Genomic DNA, 27,470 nt, shown 5'->3' with positions numbered 1-27,470 from the left:
AAATTCTTTAAAAGCTACTTCATAGAAAATTCGCAACTGCTCAAATACACTAGATTTTCTTTCTATTGATTTAAAAGAATATTATCAGTTTTATGACTTACCTTTGCCGAATAACGTATTGTTTGGCAGAAATCACGTTCCAGGCACAGAAGAATACCATCCTACCTCCATGATAAGAAAACGCGATTAGTTTTATATTTAACCACGTGATGAGACGAATGATTGATAAAATTTGTCATTTCTCATATCAACATCAGAATCTATCTCAAAGTGAATAGAATACCTCAATTGAAAGCAATCTTGCCATACAATTCGATTTTATGAATGTATTCAATAAAGTTTAATTTAAAACAAAAATTATATGTTTTTTTTTTATTAGAAATCTCTTATTCTTTATCTTGAGTTTAGAATATATTCTTAAATTCTTTAATTAATTTTTTAAAGTAAAATATCTATTCGAATTTTTAATCGTTTAATTCGTTTTTTTAATCAAGAATTTTATTTTCATTTTTTATTTTCAATTATGAAAAATGAATATCAATGGCATATCTTGTCAATATTTCAAACACAAATTTTCAAATAAAATATTCTTATAAAACATACTACTAATGTAATTTCTTAATCTTCAAGAATAATTTTTTGAAGATTTGAATTGAATTGCTACTCATAATTAAACATTTTCCAGTAAAATTCATAATAAATAAGTATAGGTGAAAATAAAATAAAGCATAAGAAATATACAAAAAAAATCGTTTGTCATTACGCAAAAAAAAGCAAAAAAGAATGTTTCGCAATGAAGCTTTGAAATTAAAGCCAATAAATTAGCTTACAATTTATTAATACAAAGCGTTAAAAAGTAAATTTTCACCTCTTAAATCAAATAAAAAGGAAATAATTTGAAAACAAAATACAAATATTGGAAAGACTATTCTTAATAGCTTTTTTCTTTATAAGAAAATATAACTTTCAGTCGATGATAATTAAATTTTATAAAGCCCTTGACAGTATTACAGTTTAGAAATGTCCAAAAGCATGCATGTATTCACCAAAGAATTCTATTATAAGAATCTTAACCAGAAAATTAATTCAAATTAATTTAGAAGAGATTACAGTTAATATTTCTTCTGTTCGAAGTCAACTAGCTACCAGTCTGGACAAATGGTAACGGATGCTAGATTACAGAGTTCCGTTTGATCCCAATAATTTTCCATAACTTCGCCATTTTTATGTATTGGTTGCTTACTTTATGCGATTTAGCCGCAAGCTCCGGAACTGTGGCTATTTCCATTACTGATTATAAACTATCCATTTCCAAAAAAAGACATATTTTGCACACATCTATTATTATGTCTAACTTATCTAACCAAGTAAAAATGTCGAATTCTGTACGAGTGAGCAATGAGATAGATGAATATATTAAATTGAATAAAAATTTAAGTTATTAAGCTATTTATAAGATAATTAATTAATTTAATTAAAAGCTGAAACAAATTATTATTCGTACTTAAGATTTTTGATCATTAATTACTTGGGAAAAACACAGACCAATCCAGGTTGTTTGGATTATAGAAACAAATCTTCCAAGAGAAATTCACAAATATGGAAGATTTGTTATTATAGTAATTAAACTATTAACTGTTAAGAGATGATTCTGCTATTCAGGGATGGCAAAAAATGAAAAATTCTTCGAAAATATCGTGAAACTTTTTTTTGGAATTCGGCACGGATGGATCGAATGCAAATAAGTTACTAATTTTACCTTAGTAACTAATTTACTAATTAACATTTAAAAATTTATTAAAATCTACTAATTAAACAATTTATTAAGTAACTAATTAACAGTGATAACTAATTTACTTAACATCAGTAACTAATTAACTAACTAATTAACAATCTAACAATTTACTAAGTAACAAATTAATATTAGTTCTTAATTTACTTAACATTAGTAATTAATTTATTAAGTCATTAATGAGTTACTAATATTACTAATTAACTAATAATTTTGATTTATAAATATATTTAACCCTCTATTTAACCTAACTCATATTTGGAATATATATGATATGTTAAGTGCAGATAAGAATTAAAGCACATCAGAGATATTTAAAAGTATATAAATGATGTTTGCTTTTTAAAGTAATTACTCATTTGACTCAATTTAACAAACATCCAAAATTCCTTTTTCATGAGTCAAACACATAATCGTACGCAGATTGATTCAATATCCTTGAGACCAATGTAATCCTCTAAAAGGTAATTTTAAAATATCCTTATATTTTTTCGAAGAATTTGTCAAACAAAACTAATAATAACATGGATAAATGCATTCAAGTTATTTTTATCGAACTCATTTTATATAGAAAAATTTGAGTCGAGGGAATGATGCTGCTAACCCAAAAGAGGTCTGGGGAAATTTATTGTGAAAATCATCATATATAAGAATACATTCCAATTAGTCTATTTTTATCATCTATCTTTGACCATGCATGTTGAGACGTTTCCTTCCTCGAAAAAAATTTGTTTGTTTTATTTAGTTTTTTAAAAAAAATGCAAATTCTGATATTTTTTACGTGATCATTAGATACTTTGAGATCAAAAATAGGAGAAAATTCCACAGTGCAATAATGTAAAACATTGTTTGACATAACTTTAATTTTAAAAGATAATTGTTTCATACGAATCGCTATGTAATATTTCTTTTGAATCTAAGATCCTGCATATTTAAAATAGTGCTACGGTTTCACTTTCTCTGTACAAAGAAAAACTACTATAATCGTCTAAAAATTCGATTTCTGCCCTGTGCGTTTAAATATGCAAAATAAAAAAATTTCAAAAAATAAACTTGAGAAAGAAGATTGAAATTTTCGGTATGTGATCTTTACAAGAAATTTGTATTCTATTAAAATTCAGATTAAAACTATCACAAGGAAATTTATCTGTCTATATGTCTGAGTACAAGTGAACAAAACAAACAAACAAACTACAAAATATAATCATCTAGATGGATAAAATTTGGTGCACAATCTTAACATCTATAGTGTAGACCTGCAAGAAATTTTGAACCAAATTCGCTAAGGATTGACGTTTGTTGCTCTGTAAGCTCGCATGTAAGCAAACACGACTATTAAAAAAAAATGCAATAATTTAGATAAATGAAATGAGGAATGCGATTTTGTTACTAAACTCGTAGTTCTGTATGCATTAATTGTGGTTTAAATCGATTGAAAATATGACACCCAGAATGTATTCCTAGCTTTTTTCATTATACTACAAAACACAAAAACCTTGGATGGAAAGTATGGTAAGATCTATTCGAGAGTTGGAAAGAGTAAGGTAATTCATTCGTGTTTATTACCCCCCCCCCCTTTGCCACAGTCTCCTATCCCTAGGGTAATAAAAATCTGAGAACTTGTGATGTTCACTGTCTTGTCCAAGATCTACAACTTTCATGTGGGGTGGGGTGGGGGAGGAAGATTTAATATTTTTATTTGAGAGCTTATGAAAAAGTTCCAAAGAAACTATCCTCTCCGGACATGTTTACAATGACATAAATGCATTTTATGCTGGCATTCTAATAAGAATTCTAATTTTTTCTTTAGTGTCACTCATCTCTTCTAAGTCTGCATTTATTTTAAAACTGTGAATGAGAAAAAAAATTAAAAGTAAAATTCATTGCTTTCCTCATTTAAGAGATTAAAAAAAAGTCTAAATCTGCCAAAAATTTAAACAAAGAAAAAAAGTTTCAATTTTATCGACATTTTTTTCCTCGAGTACTTCACAAAATCAAATAAATAAATTTTAAAAATAGAGAAGAATCTAAAATATTTGTAAACAGGTTAACATATAAACATTGAACTAAAATTTAAAAAAAAAAACACCTATTAATAGTTAACTCCGTAAAGGTCAACAGAGTACGCTTCCTGTATGGCTGAGTGAAGGAGTGATATTTCAAGCATCATTGAAAGTCATCGACACACTTGAGGTGATCCAAACGATTTTATTTTTCTTCTGTGTGAAAACCGAATAAGTTCAGCCAGGTGCAAATATCCCTACAAACTTGCAAACGATTTTCAAACTTTATCATTATTTCCATAAAATAACAGAAAAAATAACAATTTTTGTTCCAAACCTAGAGATTTTAGTTAAATAAAAACAAATTTATTTATATGTGTTTTAAACGTGTTTTTAATATCAGCACTTTCAGTTTTCAGTTTCCGCCCATTAAAACTGGTTCGTCATGAAAAAATTAATAAATGCACTATGTTTTAATTTCCAAATGATATCTGAGGATTTCAAATCTAAATGCATAAGATATTTAAAAATCATAAAAATCAGTTGTATATTTAGATATTTGGCATGTAATACAAATATGATTAAGCTCTTTTTTTAAAAAATAATTGATCAATTTATTTTCACTATTCAACACATTGTTAATTTAATCAGCATGCTAAGGTTTATTTCAGTGTAATATTTGACATTAGTAACTTTATAAAATACATGTTTTATCTATTTTTTTTAATTTTTATGAGAGAAATTTTAAGTTTTCCCTTGTTTTTGTTTTTATATTATAGGAAAAAAATAACTGAAGAAATAATATTCTTCAAATATTAACCATGATTATTAGTTAATGATTCCCTTTCTTTAATCTATTAAAATAATTAAATAAAAGAATTTAATTATTATGGCATATTATGAGGAAAAAATAAACTTCAAACAAATATAATGTTAAAAATTATCATTTTACAGAACATTAGAGAGAACAGAGAATAATAAGTTAAATAAATAATTAATATTTCTATATATTAGAAACAAGTAATCAATCACATTTCAATCTATTTAATAATTATTTTAATAATGCATCGAAAATATATAACAAATTCTTTGAATTATTAATAATTCAATGTAATATAGAAAGAATAATGTTTTATAATATTTTTTTAATCGCTCCATCCTTAGCTCAGCAACCCTAAAAGCTGCATAGTCGGAAATCCACATGATGAGAAATTTTGTTTTAGTATACGAAGATAAAGCAAAAGCAAAGATGGCCTCTTATAATAATAAATCATTGCCATTTGTGTAAAAAGAAACATTTTAAATCATTTTCATGAGAAAATGTTTTGCAACTCTCATTGTTCTAGAAGAATAAGCGTCAGTTAGTTAACGACGTTCTAAAACAATTCAGGGCAAACATAAATTCTGCCAGTATTTTGGAACAAAGGCCTTGAAATTTTTTCAGGGTTTTTGCTATATCTTTGTGAACAGAAAGGGTTTCAAAACTCAGAATTTTAAATTCAATTAAATAATTTTATTTTCTTCGTCTCAGTCGCTGAAAGAAGTGATTTCACCAAATTTACACTTAGCAGTGATAATGCGCACACAAAATATAAATATAAATCCAAACAAAACTATGAAAAATATTGTTGTAAAATACACAAAAATAGTTTTAAAAGTTTATTTAAAAAAAACGAGGTAATATTGTACAGAAATAAAATTGATATTCCTGTAAAAAGAATTTTAATTTTTAATTAATGTAAATAGATTTTTGTGCAATAATATGCTCTGATATTATTTAGAAAAATGTTAACAATTTAATTAATTTTTAATTAAAAATTTAATTAAATTTTTTAAAACTTTTTCCTAGAGAACACCAACTATCAAATTTGATATTTCTTGATCTAACAATCTGTCTATAAAGTGTTTTGAAAGACTTGCATAAAGTATGTTCCAATTTACAGATAATATGTCAGACTAAAAATATTATAATTTAAAAATTTTACTTATAAATACACCTTTGCATGTAATGCATTCATTCCCTGTGACATGCTAAATTCCTTTTCATAACATCAAAGATTTTTTCAATTACGTTTGACATTTCCTTGTAAGGAGAAAGATATAAAAATATTTAACCTCCAATCAGAAACAATAATCTCTTTTTGTGAATAAAATTTAAAAAAAACTCCGTTAACAAGAAATTTACCATTTAAATACAATGATGTGATAACATCACTAACCAAATTGTATGAAACAACTGAGATTTGATTTCTATGTCACTCGAAATGAGAGAATTAAAATTTGTATAAACACTTTAAAAAAGGTGGTTAGTCAGAATCTCTATGGGCTCGGAATGCCATTCGGAGAGATGTAATATTTAATATAATATTAAGAATTCAACTCAAACGACCTGAACAAGTTTTCAATATGTTCAGTCAAAATGCAACTCTTGTACTATTAGACATTTTTCCAAATGCATCTGTTTGCATAGTTTCAATGTGAATATTTTTTATACATCAGCACTCTATATGTATGATGCTCTATATGAAAATGTGTAGTATTAATCAGGGGATCCCAAAACCTTTAAACATTTGCAACCCATTTGTTTAGAAACTAAACCCACTTCATCCATTTTTAATTATAAAGAGAATTTTGATTTCCTTGAGTTTCTTTTTTTGAAAAAACTCATTTTTTAATCACATCTGTTTTTAAACACTATTCGAAAATGCTTTGTGCTAGACGGATGAAATTTGGCATATGATCTTTATGCCAAATTTATAGATTTCTAACTAATTTTGAAAGAAACCCCTTTAGAGAAAGTCTGCAAGTCCAAGGCTGCTTGAATAGAAGATAATATTTGCTAAAGGAATAAAACTTAGTAACCGATTTAATAACTAAATTTCGGATGCTTATCAAATTTAGAATCAAATCTGTCAGGAGACACTTTCACAAGCACGTAAATGTGATAACTGAAAAAAGGAATGATTTAAATATTCGAATTTTATTTGTGATTTCGTGACAATTATAGTTCTGTACTTAGTAGCCTCTTTCGTTACTATTGTTCGCCTAACACATGCAGTTAGTAATACTCAAACATATTTTTTAACAAATATACTGGAAAACTTCGAGGGAACTACTCTTGGCGGTTCAAAGACGAACAACGTATGTTTTACGGGGGGGAAATTTATTTTTGAAGAAAAAATTTTTTGTGTGTGCGTGTGTTTCTTATGAAGAATTTAATCACACATTTTAGCAAAGAATATATATACATTCAAGATCAGGAATTATTATTTCGGAAGCCGGTATTAATGAGATTCTTAATTAATTATTATCTTAATTAATCAATGATTCTTCAGAATTCACAATGTTCAGAACTATTATATTAGTACATAAGATAGATTTATTTAATATAAATTTTGAATGACAAAACTAAGAAATATCCCACAATTATTTTATCTTCCAGGTGACATGATTAGTAATAGTTTATTCCATTTCAATATTATGCGAATATAATTCTAGATGATAATTTCCTTACTAGCAAAATACACTAAATACTTCAAAAATTAGTAGAATCTTAAAATTCTGAAATGAATTTTCTAGAATTATCTTTTTCACATTATAGAAATTTCGAGTAAGGGAGATTTTCAATATTAAATAAAAAATGGACAAAATGTGACATTTTTTAAATATTTTTATAAAGATAAATATAGGATAATTCAATAGATCCCGTTACAAGGCGATTCAATAGAATTCATTATGAGTAGATCGTACAAACTAGCAGCACAAACTAAACAAAAAAAGACGGAGTTGCATAGTTTTATCGGGATGATAACAATTATGTATTGATTTTGAAAAAATTGGTATTTGCTCTTTGCTTTATCTGTTCCACATATTTGCTGCATTCAAAATTTTATATTGGTGACTTTTCTTTTGCCATTTTTTTTTTTTTTTTTTTTTTTTTTGCATGAAGCATATGGAAGCTTGAAACTAGTTGTAACAATATTTGAAAAAACGTTTCTTTATTTAAAAATATTAAAAATTTAGCACTTATAATGGCTTTCTTTCATAATATAACTATTCCTTTATCATATGCAAAAAAAAAAAAAAAAATTCAGCAATTTTAATGAATTCAGCTCAATAAATATTTTTCAAAACAAGTCAACTGTTACAACTTGCCCCATGAGCGGGGCAAGTTGTAATAGCTTATTAGTAAGTAGTAACAATAAAAATTAGAATTTTTAAAAAAATATTTTTTGTTAGTATTTCATATTAATTAAAATAAAAAAGACATCTGGTAATTATTATTATTTGTCATAATGATAATGAATGATATCAAGTGGTTTTTAGTAAAAAAGAACAAAAGTTTTTAAAATAATCTACGTAAAACCAATCTTTAACTGCAATTGAAACAAACGGAAGACAGATCATTAGCTCTCACAGATTTGAAAATTACACTCGTTCTTCATTATCAGAATTGGTTTAGTTCTTGGTCTCCTGATCAAAAATTTTAAAAGTGTTTTATAACCTCCCCCGGTTACAACTAGTCCTTGGGTCCTCTACCAATTATTGTAATAATCAAAATCTTTTGCCATTTGATGAATCTCTATGCTTCAAATATCTCTGAATTTAAAAAAAAGAAAAAAAAACGGCTTATAATTAGTTCTGAAAGCAGGATAATTCAAAAAGAAATTTTTAATTTGCTATGTAATTTTGATACTAGAATTGTAAATGGTTATCAAATTTTGAACAAAATGTTTCAAAGGAAAGTCTGCTTGTCCATGTATACGGAAACATGGTAGTTCAAATACAAAACAAATCACTTGGGTGATTTCTAAATTTCAATCTTTGCATTAAATTTGTAAACTGATCTTACATTTTGAACCCACTTATACAGCGGAAAGCAATTCAGATGTACATTCGATGTTCTTCACCATACTACAAGGCTAAACACAAAAATTGCAATACAGTACACTCCCGATTATCCGCGGAATTGGGTGGCGCGGCCGCCGCGGATAATCCGAAAAAAGCTAAAAACGGGTATAGCAAAAGAGGAAACAGTCATTCCAACTTTGAAAAATCGTTTTATGTACAATAAAACGTAAAATAAACAGCAGGAAATGTTTAACTAACGCTTAATATTTTAGTTTATCACTCAAAACTAACCTAAAATGCCTTTTGTTAATGAAAACAGAAAAGTGCTTTGTACTTACGAGAGACGTCTAGGATACACAGAAAAATTAATACATATATACTGTTTTAATACTGTAATGTATTATGTAATTACAAAAGCATAACTGTAAAACTGCACCTTTTTGAAGAAACCAGTAAAAAAAAAAAAAAAACTTTGTGTGGCAGGCGCGGATAATCGGGAGTCTACTGTATTATTATATTCCTCTATGCCAAAAACGAAAGTTGATTTTTTTCCAAATAAAAATTTCTATTAAATACATTCTTTTTTCAAGTTCATGTATTCCTCTTTTCATCATATTCCATTATGAGGGGAAAGGTTGGAACTGACAGATTGGGAATTATTAAAATAAGCTTTTATGCATCCTCAAAATTCGAACTTACGAATATTCAAATCATTACAAAAACAAATTTATTTAATATAAGTTTAGATTTTAATATAGTAAAAAGTTGAATTTTTTATTGCATTTGTTTTCTTATGTCTTCTACTTTATTGATTTCATTCTTGTGTTTTTATGGAAAATAAATTATATACTTTCTTTCTTTTCTTTTTCAGTTTTCCACAATATTATTTTGATATTCCATATTTTAATTTTTTATTAAAATAAATTTATTAGGTTTGTTACTAAATATGGAAGAGATGGAATTGGAATTAATCAGATTTTCAACGCTCAAATGCATTATGCTGCATTAGAAAAATACAAAGATAATTTTTATGGCATCTTTCTTTTTTCCAAAATGCAGTAAAGGGAAAGTAGAAAAGTGTAATCTCCAATTCTCCTTTTATCATCCTTATTAATACTTAAGAATACGACTTTGTGTAAATAATAATCTCATCCTCTTATAATGTGTTGGCTTTATATTTGTTCCTTATTTAGATCGATATCCGGAAAGAAACCTTACAAGGAAGCGCATTGTTTCTAAATCTTGAAATGTTTCGATTCCGTTATGTTAACTTAATAGGAAATTAAGTACTTCCCAGCTTATTAAGAAAACCAAAGGAGTATAAAATGGAATTCTCAGTGAAGAAAAATATCATTCAAAGAAAGTGTTTCAACCATTGGATATCCTCTCTCGTCGTACAGAAAGGTAAGTGAAAGCATTCTCTTACTTTGCCTTTAGTAAGCTCAGTTCTGTATTGCAGAATTGTACAATTTTATTTAGAACTCGCTTTTTAAAACAAACATTAAGGTGAAATTGAAATGCAGAATTAATCGCAAGTATTTTAATAAAATTAAATAAGTTTTTTTAAAATGTAATATTTTTTTTAAAAAAATTTCATTAAACATTTTCTTTGTTTTATTTACAACATGAATAAATGTAATTAATGAAGAACTAATCGAATAGTTTCATTTTCCTAAATTTTTTACTTTTCAGAGAATAAATTCAAGTAAAAAGTTAAATTAGATCATTGATTTGCTTTTAATAACGTTAACACATTGATTGATCATCACAGAATTCTTTTGGAAATTTATAGAAAAATGATTATTGATTTTCTAGCTTAATTTGTGGGGATATAATGAAGATAATTATTTATTATTTTATTTTTTGGTATTTATTATTTGATTTATTATTTTATTTTGGGGTATTTATTATTTCATTTATTATTTTTAGGCATTTATTATTTCATTTATTATTTTGGTGCATTAATTATTTTATATATAATTTTGGGGCATTTTTTAACAAAGTTAAATATTTTTTTTTCCTTCCATGTGTGGCCACCAGTGTCAATCACGGCATTAATGGAATAATTTTACTACAAATGAGCATAAATTGCGTTTTTTGTTTTTAAATAATACTCTCAGACCAAATCGCAGCACATGCAGAAGGTCCATGTCGATCACTTTATAGAATGAAATACACAAAGAGTATGGTTGGCAGTGCAGATCAATTACTCAAATATCAGTCTTGTTTGATGGTCACCTAAGACCCCATGTAGCTAATGAGATAACCAGGTGTCAGTCACCGAGATATCCCAGGGCGACTATTTGTTACAAATAAAAATATTTTTTCTATTTTCATCAGAATTTCAAAATATTTTTCAAAGACGAAAAATGATGGTTGAAGAAAATCGATGTTATCATTTTGCTAAAAATTAAGATTCCTGTATTTTAATTAATTTGTTATTTAAATAAATATACATGCATGCTTTTGGATATTTCTAAACACATTCAACTTACCATGTAGCTTTAAGTCTTGTTGCCAAATCATAATACTTTTTCATAGTCTGCTTATTTGCCATCACATGAATTTACCTGCTTATTTGCACAAAAATTGGAAAAACTACTAACATTTAAAATTTGTTACACTATTTTACCAGTAGATTTTTTAAAAAAATTATTTAAGCTAAATTTTTACATTTTCTTTGAAATACGTGTTATATAGAAGGCAATATCAAATAAAAATTTAATATCAATATCCACACTAATCTTCCAGAAATTAAACTAATGTGCAAAAAAGAAGGGGATATAGGAGTATTTGCGGTTATCGGAAAATAACCACAAATACTTTTCTATCAGAATTTTTGTAGAGAAAAAATCATATCATTCTGGCAGTATAGTTTTACAATTTGAAATGGTTTCTGCGTGGTCGTTATTCAGATGAAAGTGATGGAAATGCATTTTCCGATATTCTAAATCGCGCACCACTATGTCCGCGAAAACTGCTTATTTTTCTCCCCTCCCCCCCCCTCTTATTTTATTCTAATGCTTTTCGGGACCAAACTGTCATAAAAAAAAAAAAGCTATTTCTTTTTTCCTTTTTTTTTTTTTTTTTTTTCAATATTTAACATACAGAAACCATTTAAAATTATAGTGTAGATTGGTTTTTTTCTTTGAGTAGATGGAAAAGTACTTATAGATATTTTAGGCAGTCTGTTTTTTTTTTTTTTTTTTTTGTAAAATAATGCAATCTCAATTTTTTGACACTGATTCCTGTATTGCTAAACGGAATTGCAATTTTTTTTTCTCCAATATATATATATATAAGATTTCATATATTTTTATATGAGACACAGGATAAGGTCAATGAAGAAGAGCCATTTTAGAAAATAAAATAATATATGATAATTTTTAAGAACATATTCTTTGCACAAATGAGGGAAAATAAATGTTGTAGATGCGTATAGTTCACGTTACTTTCTTAACATCAATGGATTTTGCCGAAGAAGGTCATCAAAATAATTTAGAGCCTATGGACACATATTTTATAAATCCATCATTGATTGCGAGTAAAAATTTGTAATCTAAATTTTATCCATCTAGCTCGCTTCATTTAGTAATTATCGTGTTAACTTTTATTCACATAGCCGAACAGACAGACTTCCTGCGAATGGGTTTCGCACAAAATTTGATAGAAATCTACAAATTTAATACTAAGACCAAATACCAAATTTCATTAGTCTGGCTCAAAGTGTTTTTGAGTTGCTTTTGTCAGTGGCAGATAAACATAATGCCAAAAATACGCTTTCCAAATTCGGAAAGGTCTAAAACGTGGAAATTCACCAAAATTTCGAGTTGACGATTACAATATTTTTTTTATACTTCATAAATGAGAAAAGAAAAAAAGAAAAAGAATTTGAACCAAATCTCCAAGAGAAACCCTTCTCACATAATATATTTGGAGTCTGGGCTATACATTTTCCGTGGATAATCATCCCATATGCTTTCTTTATCACATAAAATAAACTGTCTCATTCTCTATGTAAAAGTTAGGAGAATGGACATTGGTCGAAATGTCCTCCTCTTAAGCATGTTTCAGAAAGCATACATCATAGCACAGTTTTGAAACGAAATGATTATCATTTTGAAAATGCACGAATTAGAAATTAATTTAAGTGAAACTTTTGTCTGTAAAAGAATACGAAGAATTCAAATTTTTCTTGTAACTTTGATTTTCCGTTTGTATTGATTTCATTTTCAAAATATATTTTTATCTTTTGCTGTGATTTAAAATACTTCAAAAAAATTTTCTTTTAAATTTTGACATATTTTTTTATTTCTAGGTTTAAACGATGGCTTTTTCTCACAAAATGATCTCTGTATGTTTGTGTTTGATGCTGTTTTCAACGCTGCTTGTGGATGCTCTCTTAGGCGGTGGTCAAGGAGGACAGTCCTTGGAAACACTTCTAGCAGCTGGAGTCATAGCCAAGTTATTTACCCACCACCAATCTGTATGTCATCATCATCATGGGGGGCATCAGCATCATCATGGTGGACATCATCATCAGCGTTCAGCTATGCCAATGTACCCACGAGCAACATATCCCATTCAGGCTAGATTTCCAGTACCAATAAGATATCATCCTATGCCACTCCGCTTCCATCCAAGACCGGTCCCATTTCATCCAGCCCAGTTTCGTTTCCAACCTAGGCCAATTCATTTTCAACCAGGACAAATCCGTTTTCATGCAGGAATGGCACGTTTTCTGCCAGCACAAGTCCATTATCAGCCAGGATTAAATCGTTATCAGCCTCAGCAAATCCATTTTCATGCCGGTCAAGCTCGTTTCCAAGCCCAGCAAGTTCATTTGCATGCAGGACAGTTCCCTTTTCAACCTGAGCAGGTACATTTGGAGGCAGAAAAAGCTCCTTATCAAAAGGAGCAAATCCATTTACAGCCAGGAAAAGCTTCTCAGCCTGAACAAGTCCAGTTACAAGAAAATAAAGCACCTTATCAAACTGAGCAGGTTCAGTTGCAAGCAAGGCCAGCTACTTTTCACCCTGAACAGGTTCATTTACAGACAAGGCCAGCTACTTTTCAACCTGAGCAGGTTCATTTGCAGTCAGTGCAAGCACCTTTTCAACCTGAAATGAATCATTTACAATCAGGACAAGCTCATTTTCAACCAGAACAGATTCATTTGCAAACAGGACAAGCTCATTTTCAACCAGAACAGATTCACTTGCAAACAGGACAAGTTCATTTTCAACCTGAACAAACTCATTTGCAGTCAGGACAAGCACAGTTTCAACAGGAACAGATTCATTTGCAATCAGGACAAGCTCGTTTTCAACCCGAACAGATTCATATACAGGCAGGTCAAGTTCATTTTCAACCTGAACAGATTCATTTGCAATCAGGACAAACTCATTTTCAACCTGAACAGATTCATCTGCAATCAGGACAAGCTCGCTTTCAACCTGAACAGGTTCATTTGCAGGCAGAACAAGGTCATTTTCAACCTGAACATGAACGATATCATACTGTCAGGAAGCATATGCCACAAGAAAGCTTTCTTTTTCCTTTCAGTTACCAGCCATTTATGCCTCAGAAGTTTTAGATATTCACTTTGATTTGGCGAGATAGAACTTCAGATACAGCATTCTTTTCTTCTGCAGAAATAATACTGCCAAATATTTACCTCAGATTCTAGCTATTAAAAATTCAAAATATTAGAAAGGTGTACCCATTTATAGCTATAAGCTAAACGGGTTTAAGTGACTGAAACTAATGGTATGCGTTGAATAATTTGAGAAACAACTATCTCAATGTATTATTTTAAAAAGTAGTGTGTAACTAGTCAAAATCCCTCTTTCGGAAATTCCAGAGGCTCGTTAAACAAATCAGCTGAAGGAATAAATGTATATAAATACAGTCGTTTTCTTTAAAAATTTTAAAACTATGAATGTATATATTTTTATGTATATTCTTGTATACAGACTTTTGTACAGGCTTAATTATAGAACACATTTGTAAATAAACATTATCTTAAAATGTATTTTTTATTTTTAACATTTACAAACTTTTATGATTTTATATGTGAATAATAGCCATATTAATAATATTGATATTCAAACAATGCAAGAATCGAATTACTTCTTTACTTTATTGAACGAATTTAATAAAAATCACATTTTCAAATGTCTAAAGCAATGCGTTTCACTCTCAAATCCAAAAGGAAATTACATAATGTCTATCATAAAAAATGAATCATCAAAACGTAAAATAATAAATTATCGTCAGAAAGGTCGATGCATTTAATAAACTTTTTTTTAATAATTTTTATCAATATTTTAAAACGAAATGAATGTGGAAAAATACTATTGACATGCTGAACGAATTCTTTTTTTAAACTCGTAATATTAAAAAGGCATACCTGATTTCAGCAAAAAATGCTTTGTATTAATTGAAGTTTAATCACTTCCACTTTAATTTAAAATTCAAATTTTACGAGATTTAACACAAAATTAGAGAGATGCATTGTACAATGAATATAACTGTTTAAGACTCCTATAATAGTATCCGATATACGACTATCACAATTTGAAGCTAAAAATTGTTTTGCTGACTTGCTGTTAAGATACCAAGTTATATAAAATGTTTAATTGGAAATTTCAGCGAGCATTAATCCCGGTGAACCAGCTTGTCGTCAATGGCGACTAATAAAAAAGATAAATATGTATGTGTCATTTGGCACTCTACAGAAAGGGCCATATCCCCTAGAGCCACTAAATTTGGACCAGACAGACTTTGGATGGTGGAAATGTACACTTCAGAGCACTTTTTTGAAATTTTAATTTTAATTGACTAAAAGTGCCAGTTTAGTTTCTCTTAAATTATTTAGTCAAGATTTAATTCATTTTTAAACACTTTTAAGTATATTTCACAACAACATTTTTCATTGTTGTGATTGAAACAAATGTTTTCAATGTTTCATCGTGTATCTAATTGCACGGTATTCTTCCATTGCTGAAAGCTAAAGGGATTCTGTTAATTATCTATGTAGCTTCTAGGCAAGGGTGGATCAAGCATATTAGGGGCCCCCGTCTCTGATATTCGTGGTGGCCCTCTAAAAGAATCACATCTATGAGTTTAATAAATTTTAGCTTCTGAGATATGTTTTAAAATAATTTCGCATATTATAATTCATAATAACTATTTCTATTAACAATAATTTCGTTTTATAATTTTATTTTAATTACCTAGTTGATTGGTTTAATTAACTTTTATTGATAATTAATATACTTTCTATCTGTAGATGAATTCATGAAATTCAAATCTGTATTTTGCATAAATAAACACTTATATTAAATACTACCGAAATAACATAGTATTGTTGTAGACAAAAAAAAAGTCTTTTTACTGGCATAATTACTTTGATTATGATTTCCGAATATTTAAAATATATAATCAACGGTTTTTAAGATAAAATTTAATAATTAATTCAATTCAAAATAGTACTGAAATACGATAAATCAACAGTGATAAAAACAAGAACAGCAAGGTTTAAATCTTCGTACCAGTACAATTGATATGCATTTTTCTTTTTCTTTTTTTCTTCCGTTGTTTTTTTAATGACCAAAATCTATTATAAATCATTTTATTTCTCCCTTTTTTTTAATAATGCAGATTTTTAAGGGGCACACAATTACGTATAAAAGTGTTTAGAAAAAGTAATCCAAAAATACTTAAAAGTAAACCGAAGATTGAAAGCTGATTTGGATCATTCTGAAATTCGCTCATATTATTGCCGAAAAAGAAAGTGAAACTAGTTTTCTTTGTTCAACTAATCATGAAAAAATAATACATTATCAGATATCTAAAATTTGCCTTTAAAATTTGTTCCAAATAACCCTTCGAATAAAGCATTATAAATGAAATTGAATTCTATTATCTAAGAATAGCTTTCACTAAAGCTTCATTTCAAAGTTTTATCATTACAACTAATATCATAATATTCTAACAAAGGTACAATAATTAAAATAATTTATTAGTTATAATTAAAACAAAAATAGCTTTTCAGTTTTTGAAACAATGTGCTGAAAGTGATGCTAAACAATAACTTTTAAAATTATACAAAACTAATGCATAATACTTCAAAGAAAAATTATTAGAAGAATTTATAAGCTAATTATAAAAATATAAGAAGTAAAAATATTTTTTTCTGGATTTTTCTCTTAAAAAATACTTTATTCAGTTATTTTAGCTATGTTTATGCTGTTTGAGTGTTTTTGCCCCATGTACAGAAAAGTCACGCAATTTGATGTGTCTTCTGATACTGAACTTCAGCAATAATATTTTATTCTTTTCATGGCAGAATCTTTCTGTTGATTAGTTCGTTGTATGGCAAATCAACAATATTTTCAAAATTATTAGAAATGATGATAACACTTTCTAGATTTTAAACATTTAAATTAGGCTATTAAATAATTCTCTATCAACTTTCACAAGTGATTCTAACTATAAGAACTGTTCTAATTTCTCGCCAAAGTAGTCTTTGTAGTCGATCTAGTCAAAGTAGTCGATCTCGCCAAAGTAGTCGTTGTAGTCGACAGAATTTAATTTTTCAAGACAAGTGTTCTTTTCTTCTTTAGATATATTAAAATCAAAAAATATTTTGAATATTTCTAGATTATGTTCAGAATTTTTATTTCTTCTAGAAAGCTCTGCAATTAAATTGTCACAAATAACATTAACAGAATTATAAATGAACTTTTCATGAGGAAAAAACGAATTTTCAATAAATATTCTTTTTTCGTGCATGCCTGAGATGAATATTATCCTTGAAAGTTAATGTTTCTGTGGAATTGGATTGTATTTCAACATTTGAAAATTTATTTTTACTTATTTTAATAAGAAACTTCTTTAAAAAAGTATATTTTTAACTGATTGTAATAATTTATTTTTTACAGTTAATTTCAGCGAAAATGGTATTCTAAATTACTGTCATAAGCACAATTTTATATTTAAATATTTTCTAATGTAAATTCACAGCTTCAGCTGCAATAGGTTAATTTTCTGATACTGCTGTTTTTTTTTTTTTTCTGATAAAGCTTCTATTATTTTGTAGAAACGAACTTTTAAAGGAAACACTGCATCAGCCCTCCCGACCATTTTGTTTCAGATAATTTCTTAAAAATTAGTGAATTTTCTATATTCTTGATATTTTTAATTAATATAAATCAGCGATGAATGCGATGCAAAGGTACAAATAATTTTTGTACAAATATAAATTATTGGACTGCTGTAATACAGCAAAATCAGCAATATGTTGCAAAATTGCCAACTAAACTTAAAGAATGAGCAGAAAAGAGAATAAAATTCGCATTAGGGCTATATTCTTTCATTTGAACATGAACTCTGATTATTGCTTGTCCATGTTTGATACATTGTCGTAACTTTGTTCTCAACAAAATTTAAAGCCTACGTCTACTTCTTTTTAAAAATGCAGTATATTATCTTCCAAATGTGATGACTTATGCTCTTGAGTAGAAATTAAAAGAAATATATTTCGTAAAACTTTATTCTCACTAGAAGTATCAAACTAATCCAATTAAATCCAGGAAAATAATTCAACAATTTAATATAAAAGGCATTTCCAAGAAGAAAAAAAATCAAAACGAAACATTGTGCATGTCTCTTTATCCTGAATAATAAATTATTATTTTACAATCTATTCAATAATATAATGCTAAATTTGTATATATGAATGTAATGATATTTTAAAAGTCTAATTTATAATTTAATTGATTTTCTAATTTAGCCTATATTAATTCCATTCTAAAATATTCTCTTATTTCCTTATCCAGTTCTCATTTTCTATTTGATTATTTTTAACACGCGCACTTGAAAACTGATGACATAAGCATTTTCTCCCGCTCCGAGCAAAGGGTTATAAATCCCTAACACTTGCAAATACCTTTCAAAGACGCCTAATATTCCCTTGCCTCAATCGACACGTGGAAAAGAAATCCCTATCAGAATATCACAATAAAAGCAGTGAAGGGAAAAAATTCTGACACTTTGCTCTTAGATCGTGATGTAAACAGACGTCCATTTATCGTCGCCACTTATAATATAAATTTTGATTCCCGTGGTGAAATAAATCGAAGTTACAATTCCAAAAGTTCCATCTTTTCGGCCACGCACAGTTTAAATATGTTTACATGAATATATTTAGAATTTTTAGAAAATTTGCTCGCTTTCTTTTCTGGAGTTCAGTGAACATAACGCAAAAATAGAAAAGTAATTCCATGCAATATTTTCGGGCAAATATTATCCAAATGTACAAATCTATGATATTAAATAACACTTACCTCATTGATTCTATTCCAAAGTGGGAAAAAATTATTTTCAACCGATTTATGTAAAATAATTACACAAAGAATTTAGACTAGAATAAAGTAGACCGAGATTATCTCAAAATTTATTCAACGTACATCGCAATGCTACTTCAAATTTCTGCATTGAAGTCTTGTTCACAGAAGGAAAAAAAAAATGCAGCTCACTTTTCCTTTCTAATAATGAAAGGAGCCAAATGAAACGGAGCAAAAAGCTCCAACGAAAGAAACTCGGATCAATAAATAATTTCAAAAGCAGAGAAATTCAGAAAGTTTATTAGACTTAAAAAAAGATTAAAAAATAAGTGAAAAGAGCGATGTTATTAAATCAGCAATATCTTTAAGTCAAAAGATTAAAAAAAATACCATTGAAAGGAATAAATTTTGAGTAAGATCATTTTCATCAATCACCTATTTCCAGTGTTTGCAGAGTGATTTTTATTTTTAGCTAGAATCAGCGTTTGTATTATTGCGGGAATTCGCTTGCCGAATAACATTGGAATGTAAATGTTACATACACAAATGCAAAACATCTGTTTATTTGCAACCTGAAGAAGTTATTATTTGAAAATGAATGGGATAATTTATGTTAAAATTAAAAATTTATCAGTGAATAGGTAATTAAAATAATTCATATAGTTTTTTTTTTATCTTAAATTCTAAATCCCTATTTATTTCGCGTGAATGTTTTGAAATACTTAATTTATTTTGCTTTTGAAAAAAAAATTTTCATATAGCTTTAACTGTTTAGTTCCAATATATTTTGATTCTTAATGAACAAAAATCCGATCTAAAATTAATGTAATCTGAGTAATAGAAGAAAAAGTATTTTATCTGATATTGCATCAAACTGGATTAAAAAAAAAAACATGTTTACTAAGTTAAACTCAATTCCGAATCAATATCAATCATATTTCAGCGTAAATCTTTTATTTAAATAACAACGTATTCCTAGAATAGAAAAACAAATTCTAAAAAAATCTAGAAAGTAAATCTTCGGGGGTAGAATTCGAAAATGCTGCCTCTCACTCATTCGTATAATAAAAAAAAAATCTCTAACTTTTTTTTTTGTTCCTGGAATATTATTTTCCTTATTAAAAAAAACAACTATTATGTTCGTTAGATTCGCAGCTGTGTTCTGCTTATTAGGAAAAACATATTCTTTGCTATATAATTTGATGTCTTCAAATTGTTTATTTACGTCTATATTGAGAATAAGAAATGAATGATCTCAAAACTTCTAAAAAATACCCCAAACGAAAAATGTTCTATTCTGGCTTTGATTTAATTGAGTATTATGTTAATTCTCTTTTTCTGAAACAGAAGATCAGTGCTGTTTATGCTCGTAGGAGTGGAGTATTTCCCAAATTGCTAGGGAATAAGGAAAATCCATTGAAATGCGAAATATGTAAAAAGCTTGTTCTTGAAAAAATGCAATACGATGAACGACGCTTTGGTTTACTGGAAAACTGTCCTCATGTGTTTTGTCTAACATGCATTAGGAAACATCGAGCGGGCCTGCAAAATACAATTATTTCAAAAAAGGATGGAAACAACAGCAAAGAACACTCACCAATCCCAACTGCTTGTCCTGTATGCAAAGTGGAATCCCTCTATATCATGTCAAGTAACATCTGGTTTGATGATCCTAATAAAAAGACTCGTTATTTAAATCTCTTCAAAGAAGAAACGAAGGATATTTCATGCCCTTGGTTTAAGCATGGTCAAGGTCAATGTTTGTACTCAAAGTGTGCTGGTCATGTTTTGTCTGAACAGCGAAAAGAGAAGTATGGTTATTTTCGCTCTTTCTTTGGTTTCATTTACATTCGTCAATTTTTATTTCTTAGTTACTCAATTGCTTCAATATTCCATTAATTATTTGCATAAGCGATAAAATATTTGTTTTCGTATTAATAAGGTACGTGTAAAATTTATAATTCTTTTTAATGCGTTAATTCGTTTAGTCTGTGGGAAATGGAGACATACTATGAATTTTAATTGCTGTCTGTATTATTAAATACTTTTACTGCAATATTTAAATAAACAAATATTTTATTTCTATGTTGTGTATAAAGTTAAACGGGCAAATACAGTTTCACGAATAGCTTTTGTAATCCTTTATCCTTTATTGCTGTAAAATATTATTGAACTCATACATAAAACTAATTAAATTATTAAATAAGTTTTGCATAATAATAAAATGCTTATGAAATAAAGTAGTATAAATTACATTCATTATTTATCTTGTGCTATACATATTGTTGTATGAAGTGACCAAAATTCATGTGTTAGCTAGGAAATACCGAATTTGAATTAAATGTCTCCGTATGTTTAGAAATTTATTAGTAAACTAGCCATTTTTTTTTTTTTTTTTTTTTGTTATTTGCTGGTTCACCGGGATTAATATTCACTTAAATTTCCAACCAAGCATTTTATATAACTTGGTTTCTTAGTAACTTCTGCGACAAAATATTTAAGCTTCAAATTTTGATAGTTATATAATGTTATAGAAGCCTTGCGCTTTTCTGTTCATTGTATTATGTATCTGTCTAATTTTCTCACCGTTCCTGTAAAATTTAAATTGAAGTGGAAGTGATTAAACTTAATTTATATATTGCAGAAGCCAAATTTTTATTTTTAAATGTGAGCACAGAAAATAGAATCGTTTGGCATTAAAGTCTCATCTGCACTATAGAATTTTTTTTTTTTTATAATTTATGCAATATCTCCAAAACTTTTTCAATAAAAATTTCTCCGATTCATCTAAAATTCAGTTTTTACTTTTGTTTTCAAATGGATTTAAATGATGCAAGTAGTAATAATTTTGTTTCATCCAGTAAATGTATTCCTGAAAAAAGTTATGAAGTCTAAATTTTATACAGTCTTTTGATTCTAAGGATTCATATTCAGTAAAATATTCTCTGCGCACGTATAATTTTTAACAAATAGTTTTATGGTTTACATTAAAATAATTACTTAAAGAATGATATGGTACAATGCCAAACCGTAATTTTTTTAAAAGGCGATAAATGGCCAAAAATGTTAACCTACGATGTATTCTTAAGCTGATATTTGACTTGTTTCCTATTGTTTCAGAAGTTGGTGAAAATTCTGTATCCTGTTTTATAGTTTTAGTAATAAAGTAAAATAAAATGTGAATTATTATTTTCAACATTTACTATTCGGAAAATATGGTCATCATAATTTGGTCAGTGAGGAAAAAATGGAGTTTAATCTCCTAAAATGATCAGATGTCTTTTGATTAGTCTTGACAATTTAGATTTTTTAATCCTCTTGCCAGATTAAAAATGCGTCTCGAATATGAATTCAACTTCCAGTATTGTCTCGCTTTTTTATTTAAAAGTAAATAATTTTTATTAAAAAGGATTTACTAGTTTTATTTTTTAAATACCTCTGTGTTTTTTTTAGGAATTTCTTATCGTTACTGCATCTAAAATGATCATTCTCATATATGCAATGTCAGTGAATAAAGGTGATTCGAATCTCTTATCATTTCGAATCATTATCATGCTAACATGTGCAAGGTCATGTTAGCATGATAATGATTTAGGCATCATTCATCGGTCTTTATCTTATTTTTTTTAATTTTCTCTCAATTATAGCAATGATAATGTATGCACAAATTCAATACAATATTAAAAAAATTTATTTAATATTGTAGCTATTACAAAAACAGTGAAAAGCATTACTGTTAAATATATTTAAAATTTTTGTAAAATTTGAGAAAAAAAGTATGGAAATAAAATTGATATCACATAAATATTAATTTTAAAATTATAAAGTGGTGTAAAAATGAAATTTTTGATTAAAATTTTAAATTCTTTTTTTACCAAGCTCTACCACCCAAGAAGTAATAAGAATAAACGTGCCAAATTCAGCAGCTGTAGTTTTACTTTTTTACAGCTCATAATTGCATCAATTTTAATTTATAATATTTTAATTCATGTTTATTGCAATATATAAATAGAATGTCAACTATAAACATTATCACGTTAAAAAAAAACTTAAACTTGTAACAAAATATATTTGTGCTTCTTTTTCTTTTTTTTAAATATAAGATTTCATAATCGAATTTTTAGTATAATTAATAAGTTTTTCCTCCTGAATTTTATTCATTGAATAATGCTTAAATACACTTTCTTAACCAGCTTCTTGGATTGAAATTCAAAAATTCTAACCGCTTTATTTTGATCTAAATGTTAAAAAATCTTTTTCTATTGAATAATTCTAAAAAAACTCCGGCCTCATTTTAAACTACTTTATAAACGCTGAGAAAACCTATGCTCAAAGACCTTGGCATGCCTGGCAAATATCCAATGTGTCACACAATAGAGAAAGAATTTTAGTCTTTAAAGTTGCAGAAAAAGATTAAGATGCTATGAGCTCACTCAGTATTGAATCATCCGACACGGAAGTTGGATTGAAAATTCATTGTATATAATATTTTTATATATATTTATACTTTTTCCTTAATACAGAACTACTAAAACCGTCATTTTGACGGTTTTCAAATTTTACACTTAAAAATTTTGATAAAATTTATATATTGTAGAACTTTATGACGACTTTTAATGAAATATAAGAACAATTACATATTCCTATTCAATTTCCACTCTGCCATTTTAATTTCCATAATCAGTACGACTTGCACCTATTTACAATACAGCGGGTTAAAATAACGGCTTTAGCAATTTCAAAGTTTATAATATTTTATGAATCATTTATGCAATGATGGACATCAATATGTATTTACATTCATTTATACATCGCTTTCGGACATTTTCTGGAAAAATTTGAATTACATTTTTCGTATGAAATTATATTGATTGATCAAAAGTGTTCGGCAGCCGTTATATTGGGATCTATTTTATCCGATTATGATTCATTTTAGAGCCTAAAAGTTCTAACTGATAAATGTAATCAGGATACAATCATTATCAAACTGTTTTTCTTGGGTTTTTTTTATTATTAATTAATGAATTTTTATATTAAATGTTGTTATTGTTAAATTATATTCTTTTATTTACACAAACTAAGCGAAAAGTTACAATAAAAGCCATGATGATCAAAAACCCGCCAATTTGACGGGTGTGACAAAAATAGGTATATATTTAACATCGGTAGTTCTGATGTTAGTATAGAATTTATTATCATTTATTTATTCAAAAAATGTCCCAGCTTTACAAAAATATATATATCGTGATATTAGAAATTGATTTTCCGAAAATTAAAATTTTTTTCGTACTTTTTTTTATAAAGATCACATGAAAATTCGGTAGAATTTGCACTGAACTAGTTTATTCACTAATGTACGCTGTCCGCCATATTGGAAACAAATTTTTCCGTTCGAAATCAGGATTTTAGAGTTGCGATGAAAATAAGTTATTTCTTGTTAAGTTCTGTTCACAGAAAAACTCTAGTTCAGTGATGAAGGCATATCTTAAAAATTCGAGCCTTATCCATCAGAACCATATCTTAAAATTTCGAGTGCGAATTTTTTTATGAATACTTAATAATTCATATACAAGAAAGCAAAAGTATGAGAGGCATTAACTCTATGGTAAATTTTCGTTTGCACTTTAATTTACATCATATACACACATTTTTGCTCTTTTTCATTATTATTATTTTGGTGTGTTTGTTTTAAAATTTTGAAAAAAACTGATGCTATTTTTTTTTTTTTTTTTTAATATTTTTGCTTAGAACCATATTTGTTTAAATTTCTGTTTCACTATATAGATTATGCCGTATGTTTTAGTAAAAAGAATATAAAAAGTTTTAATAACTGTGCAGTCTATTTAAATAGTTTAATAAACTATTGAGTCGATATCCCGGGTGGAAAGTATGATCAATAAAGACAAAAGTTATCTAATAAATGAAATGAAGTTGTTTTCGTTTCTAAATTCATTAATCGTAATAATATTTTAAATATAATTGATTATGATTCTTCTGATTATTACTTTTCTGATTGATGCTTCTCTTTGATTATGATTTTTATCATTTTAGAATCCCTGAGAAGGCGGATGGTTGAGCTGTGCAGAAAGCTATAATATATGTACGCATCCTATCTTGATATTCAACAAAAATGCGAATAGAAGGTCAACGTTTTTTACCTTAAACAGCAAACGGGAATTATCATTCTCAATTATCATTTGCATAAAAAAGTGTGTTTTTCAAAAATTAATAAATATGTAAAAAAAAAGAACATTTGTTTTCTTCTTTTTACTTTTTAATTGTTTCATTCATCGTTATCATTCAAGTTCCTGATATTCCGAACAGTGGTGGATTTCCAATTAAGCATAGTAGATAACTGTTTAGGGCTGTTGGCTTTTTTTTTAATGTCACTAGCTTATTCATCAAACAAATTAATAAAAAGTTCAAAACTCTAGAAATGTAAAATATAAGAATAATATAGGCAATTTGTCAAGTATATTAAACAGGCCCGAGTCGTTTACATTTCATTCTTTATTTAACATACACATTTATTTAACATATGGTTAAATAATACAGGGTACCTTATATATGCCATTCAGTTATGGGTCATAATAAATAAAATTAAAAAAAATATCTAAAAATAAATAATAAAGTTTAAAATATGTTGAAATGCAAAAAATTAATAAAGAAAGGTAGTGCCTCATAATATATATTGTTATTACCGAAAATTTCCTAAATTCGGTTCTGGGTCCAAATTTTCTCTGGACTCTTTTCATAATAAACTAATGACAGTATAACAAATGCCAAAATAGTGCCGCATCTGTTATATTTGCTCATAGCTAGTATAGAGGCAGCAATGTAACTGTCAAAATTTGCTCTCAAGATTTAGACGAATCTCCACGTTTCAGACATCACCGAGTCCCCAAAACACATTTTTGACATTATGCCTGTCTGTGAACATTATAATTAACCCTTTGCAGTCGGAAAGATAATTCGATGCATAATTATTCCCTTAATACATGAACTTGTTTATTACACCAAAAACTAAATATATGCAACTGCTTTAAGTTGAATTTACCTGAAAAATGAATCTACATCATTTTAAAATTCTGTAGGTATTTTTAACAAATAAATTTAAAAAAATAAATAAAATGTAAAAATGATGCACTGCTTTGAATGGCGGCTGAGAGAAGACATTCGATTGTCCAGGGTTAAAAAATACTTCGGGCTAGACAAGTGAAATTTCGTATATCGTTTTTACAACTAATTTACAAATTTTCCTCAACTTCTGAACAAAATCTATCCGGCTGGCTTTCTAAAGCCAATTAACACGAGAGGACAAAAAAAAAAACGTGCGTCGTTTACACCTCATATTACCACTTATGTTGAATGAGAACGGAGAATATCATAATAATCGTGGCACCACTTACTCTCACTACGCCATTGAATCCTTGTTTTATAAAATCAGCTTTGACAGATTGTTCACTTTTTAACATGAAAGGGGAAACTGCAAACGCAATAAAATCCAGTAAGATTAGCTATTCCTTATAATACATGCTTTTTTACTTTATTGTTTATGTTGGGATTAAGCGAGCGAGCTATTTTTCTCGCGTAGGAATATCTGTGTGATCACGCTTCTGCTTCGTTCTGGCGCCATTCCTCCAGCGAACTGCTTAACATGATGCTGTGTGCGTAATTGTCAATACCTGTGTTCTTTTCTTTTCGTTTTCTATGTCTAATAAATGTGCTGCCTTCAAGAACCATGTTGAGATTTATCGAAAAGTAACAACAGTTTACAAATAATATTTTTTCTTTATTGACTGGATTACATTTTACGGTCTTAGTCTTGACGAGAGATGTGATTATTACTTATAGAATAAAAATTGCATTCTTGGCAATAATTTTACTCAAACATGTTAGATGTATAGATGGATGGCTTCAAATATACCATTAGATGTATTTAGCAATTGATAAAATAGATTACTAAGAGTTATTTTTAAAAAGCAATTTGCTTTAATCTGGGTTATCTATTGGAAATAAATTAGTTTTGCATTTATAATAATAAATAGTTGTTTATACAATATTTCATATATGTATATAAAGTTTTAAACCCTTTTTAAGTTACTTCGATTTATTTTGACACGGGCAAGTAAACCATAATGCAACTCATTATTATATTTTTAATAGCATAATCTCAAAGTTTATAATAAATGAAAAACATTTCTAGGCTTATAATAATGTCTGCAACGACAGTTGAAACTTCATTAGATTTATTTATTTTTCTACTATCCCGTGTACAACGAGAAAGTATTATGACTGTCAAAATTCTAACTCGAGATTTTAATAAATTTTTAGATTTCTGACCTCTCTGAGTGCGAAAAACCAATATTTGAAATTTTCTGTGAATACGATAACTCAAAAATGCGTTGAGCTAGACAGATGAAATTCGATATAGGGTTTTTTACAACAAATTTGTAAATTTTCATCGAGTTA

General features: G+C 27.7%; 3 protein-coding genes across 4 annotated transcripts in view; 2 read left to right on the top strand and 1 right to left on the bottom strand.

Moving 5' to 3' along the window:
- LOC129965376 (trans-1,2-dihydrobenzene-1,2-diol dehydrogenase-like) overlaps positions 1-27,470 on the bottom strand; it is a 70,658-nt gene that overhangs the window by 38,925 nt on the left and 4,263 nt on the right. Inside the window, exon 2 of one of the 2 annotated variants that reach the window (XM_056079210.1) lies at positions 20,596-20,670. The gene's annotated coding sequence lies outside the window, so the exon portion shown is untranslated. Of the gene's footprint in view, positions 1-101; positions 172-20,595; positions 20,671-27,470 lie in introns of those variants that run through there. The other variant, XM_056079209.1, reaches the window with a different exon arrangement.
- On the top strand, positions 10,012-14,629 carry LOC129965375 (involucrin-like). The gene is made up of 2 exons (XM_056079208.1): positions 10,012-10,050; positions 12,965-14,629. Exon 2 carries the CDS (start codon positions 12,974-12,976, stop codon positions 14,240-14,242), a length of 1,269 nt encoding a protein of 422 aa, XP_055935183.1. The 5' UTR covers positions 10,012-10,050; positions 12,965-12,973; the 3' UTR covers positions 14,243-14,629.
- On the top strand, positions 20,244-25,204 carry LOC129966236 (E3 ubiquitin-protein ligase makorin-2-like). Its single transcript, XM_056080651.1, has 2 exons — positions 20,244-20,809; positions 25,050-25,204. Exons 1-2 carry the CDS (start codon positions 20,244-20,246, stop codon positions 25,072-25,074), a joined length of 591 nt encoding a protein of 196 aa, XP_055936626.1. The 3' UTR covers positions 25,075-25,204.

This window comes from Argiope bruennichi, chromosome 4, assembly GCF_947563725.1.
Source record: "Argiope bruennichi chromosome 4, qqArgBrue1.1, whole genome shotgun sequence".
Classification (NCBI taxonomy): domain Eukaryota; kingdom Metazoa; phylum Arthropoda; class Arachnida; order Araneae; family Araneidae; genus Argiope; species Argiope bruennichi.
The sequence above is the reverse complement of the archived record's forward strand: the minus strand, read 5'-3'. Positions and strand labels throughout refer to the sequence as shown.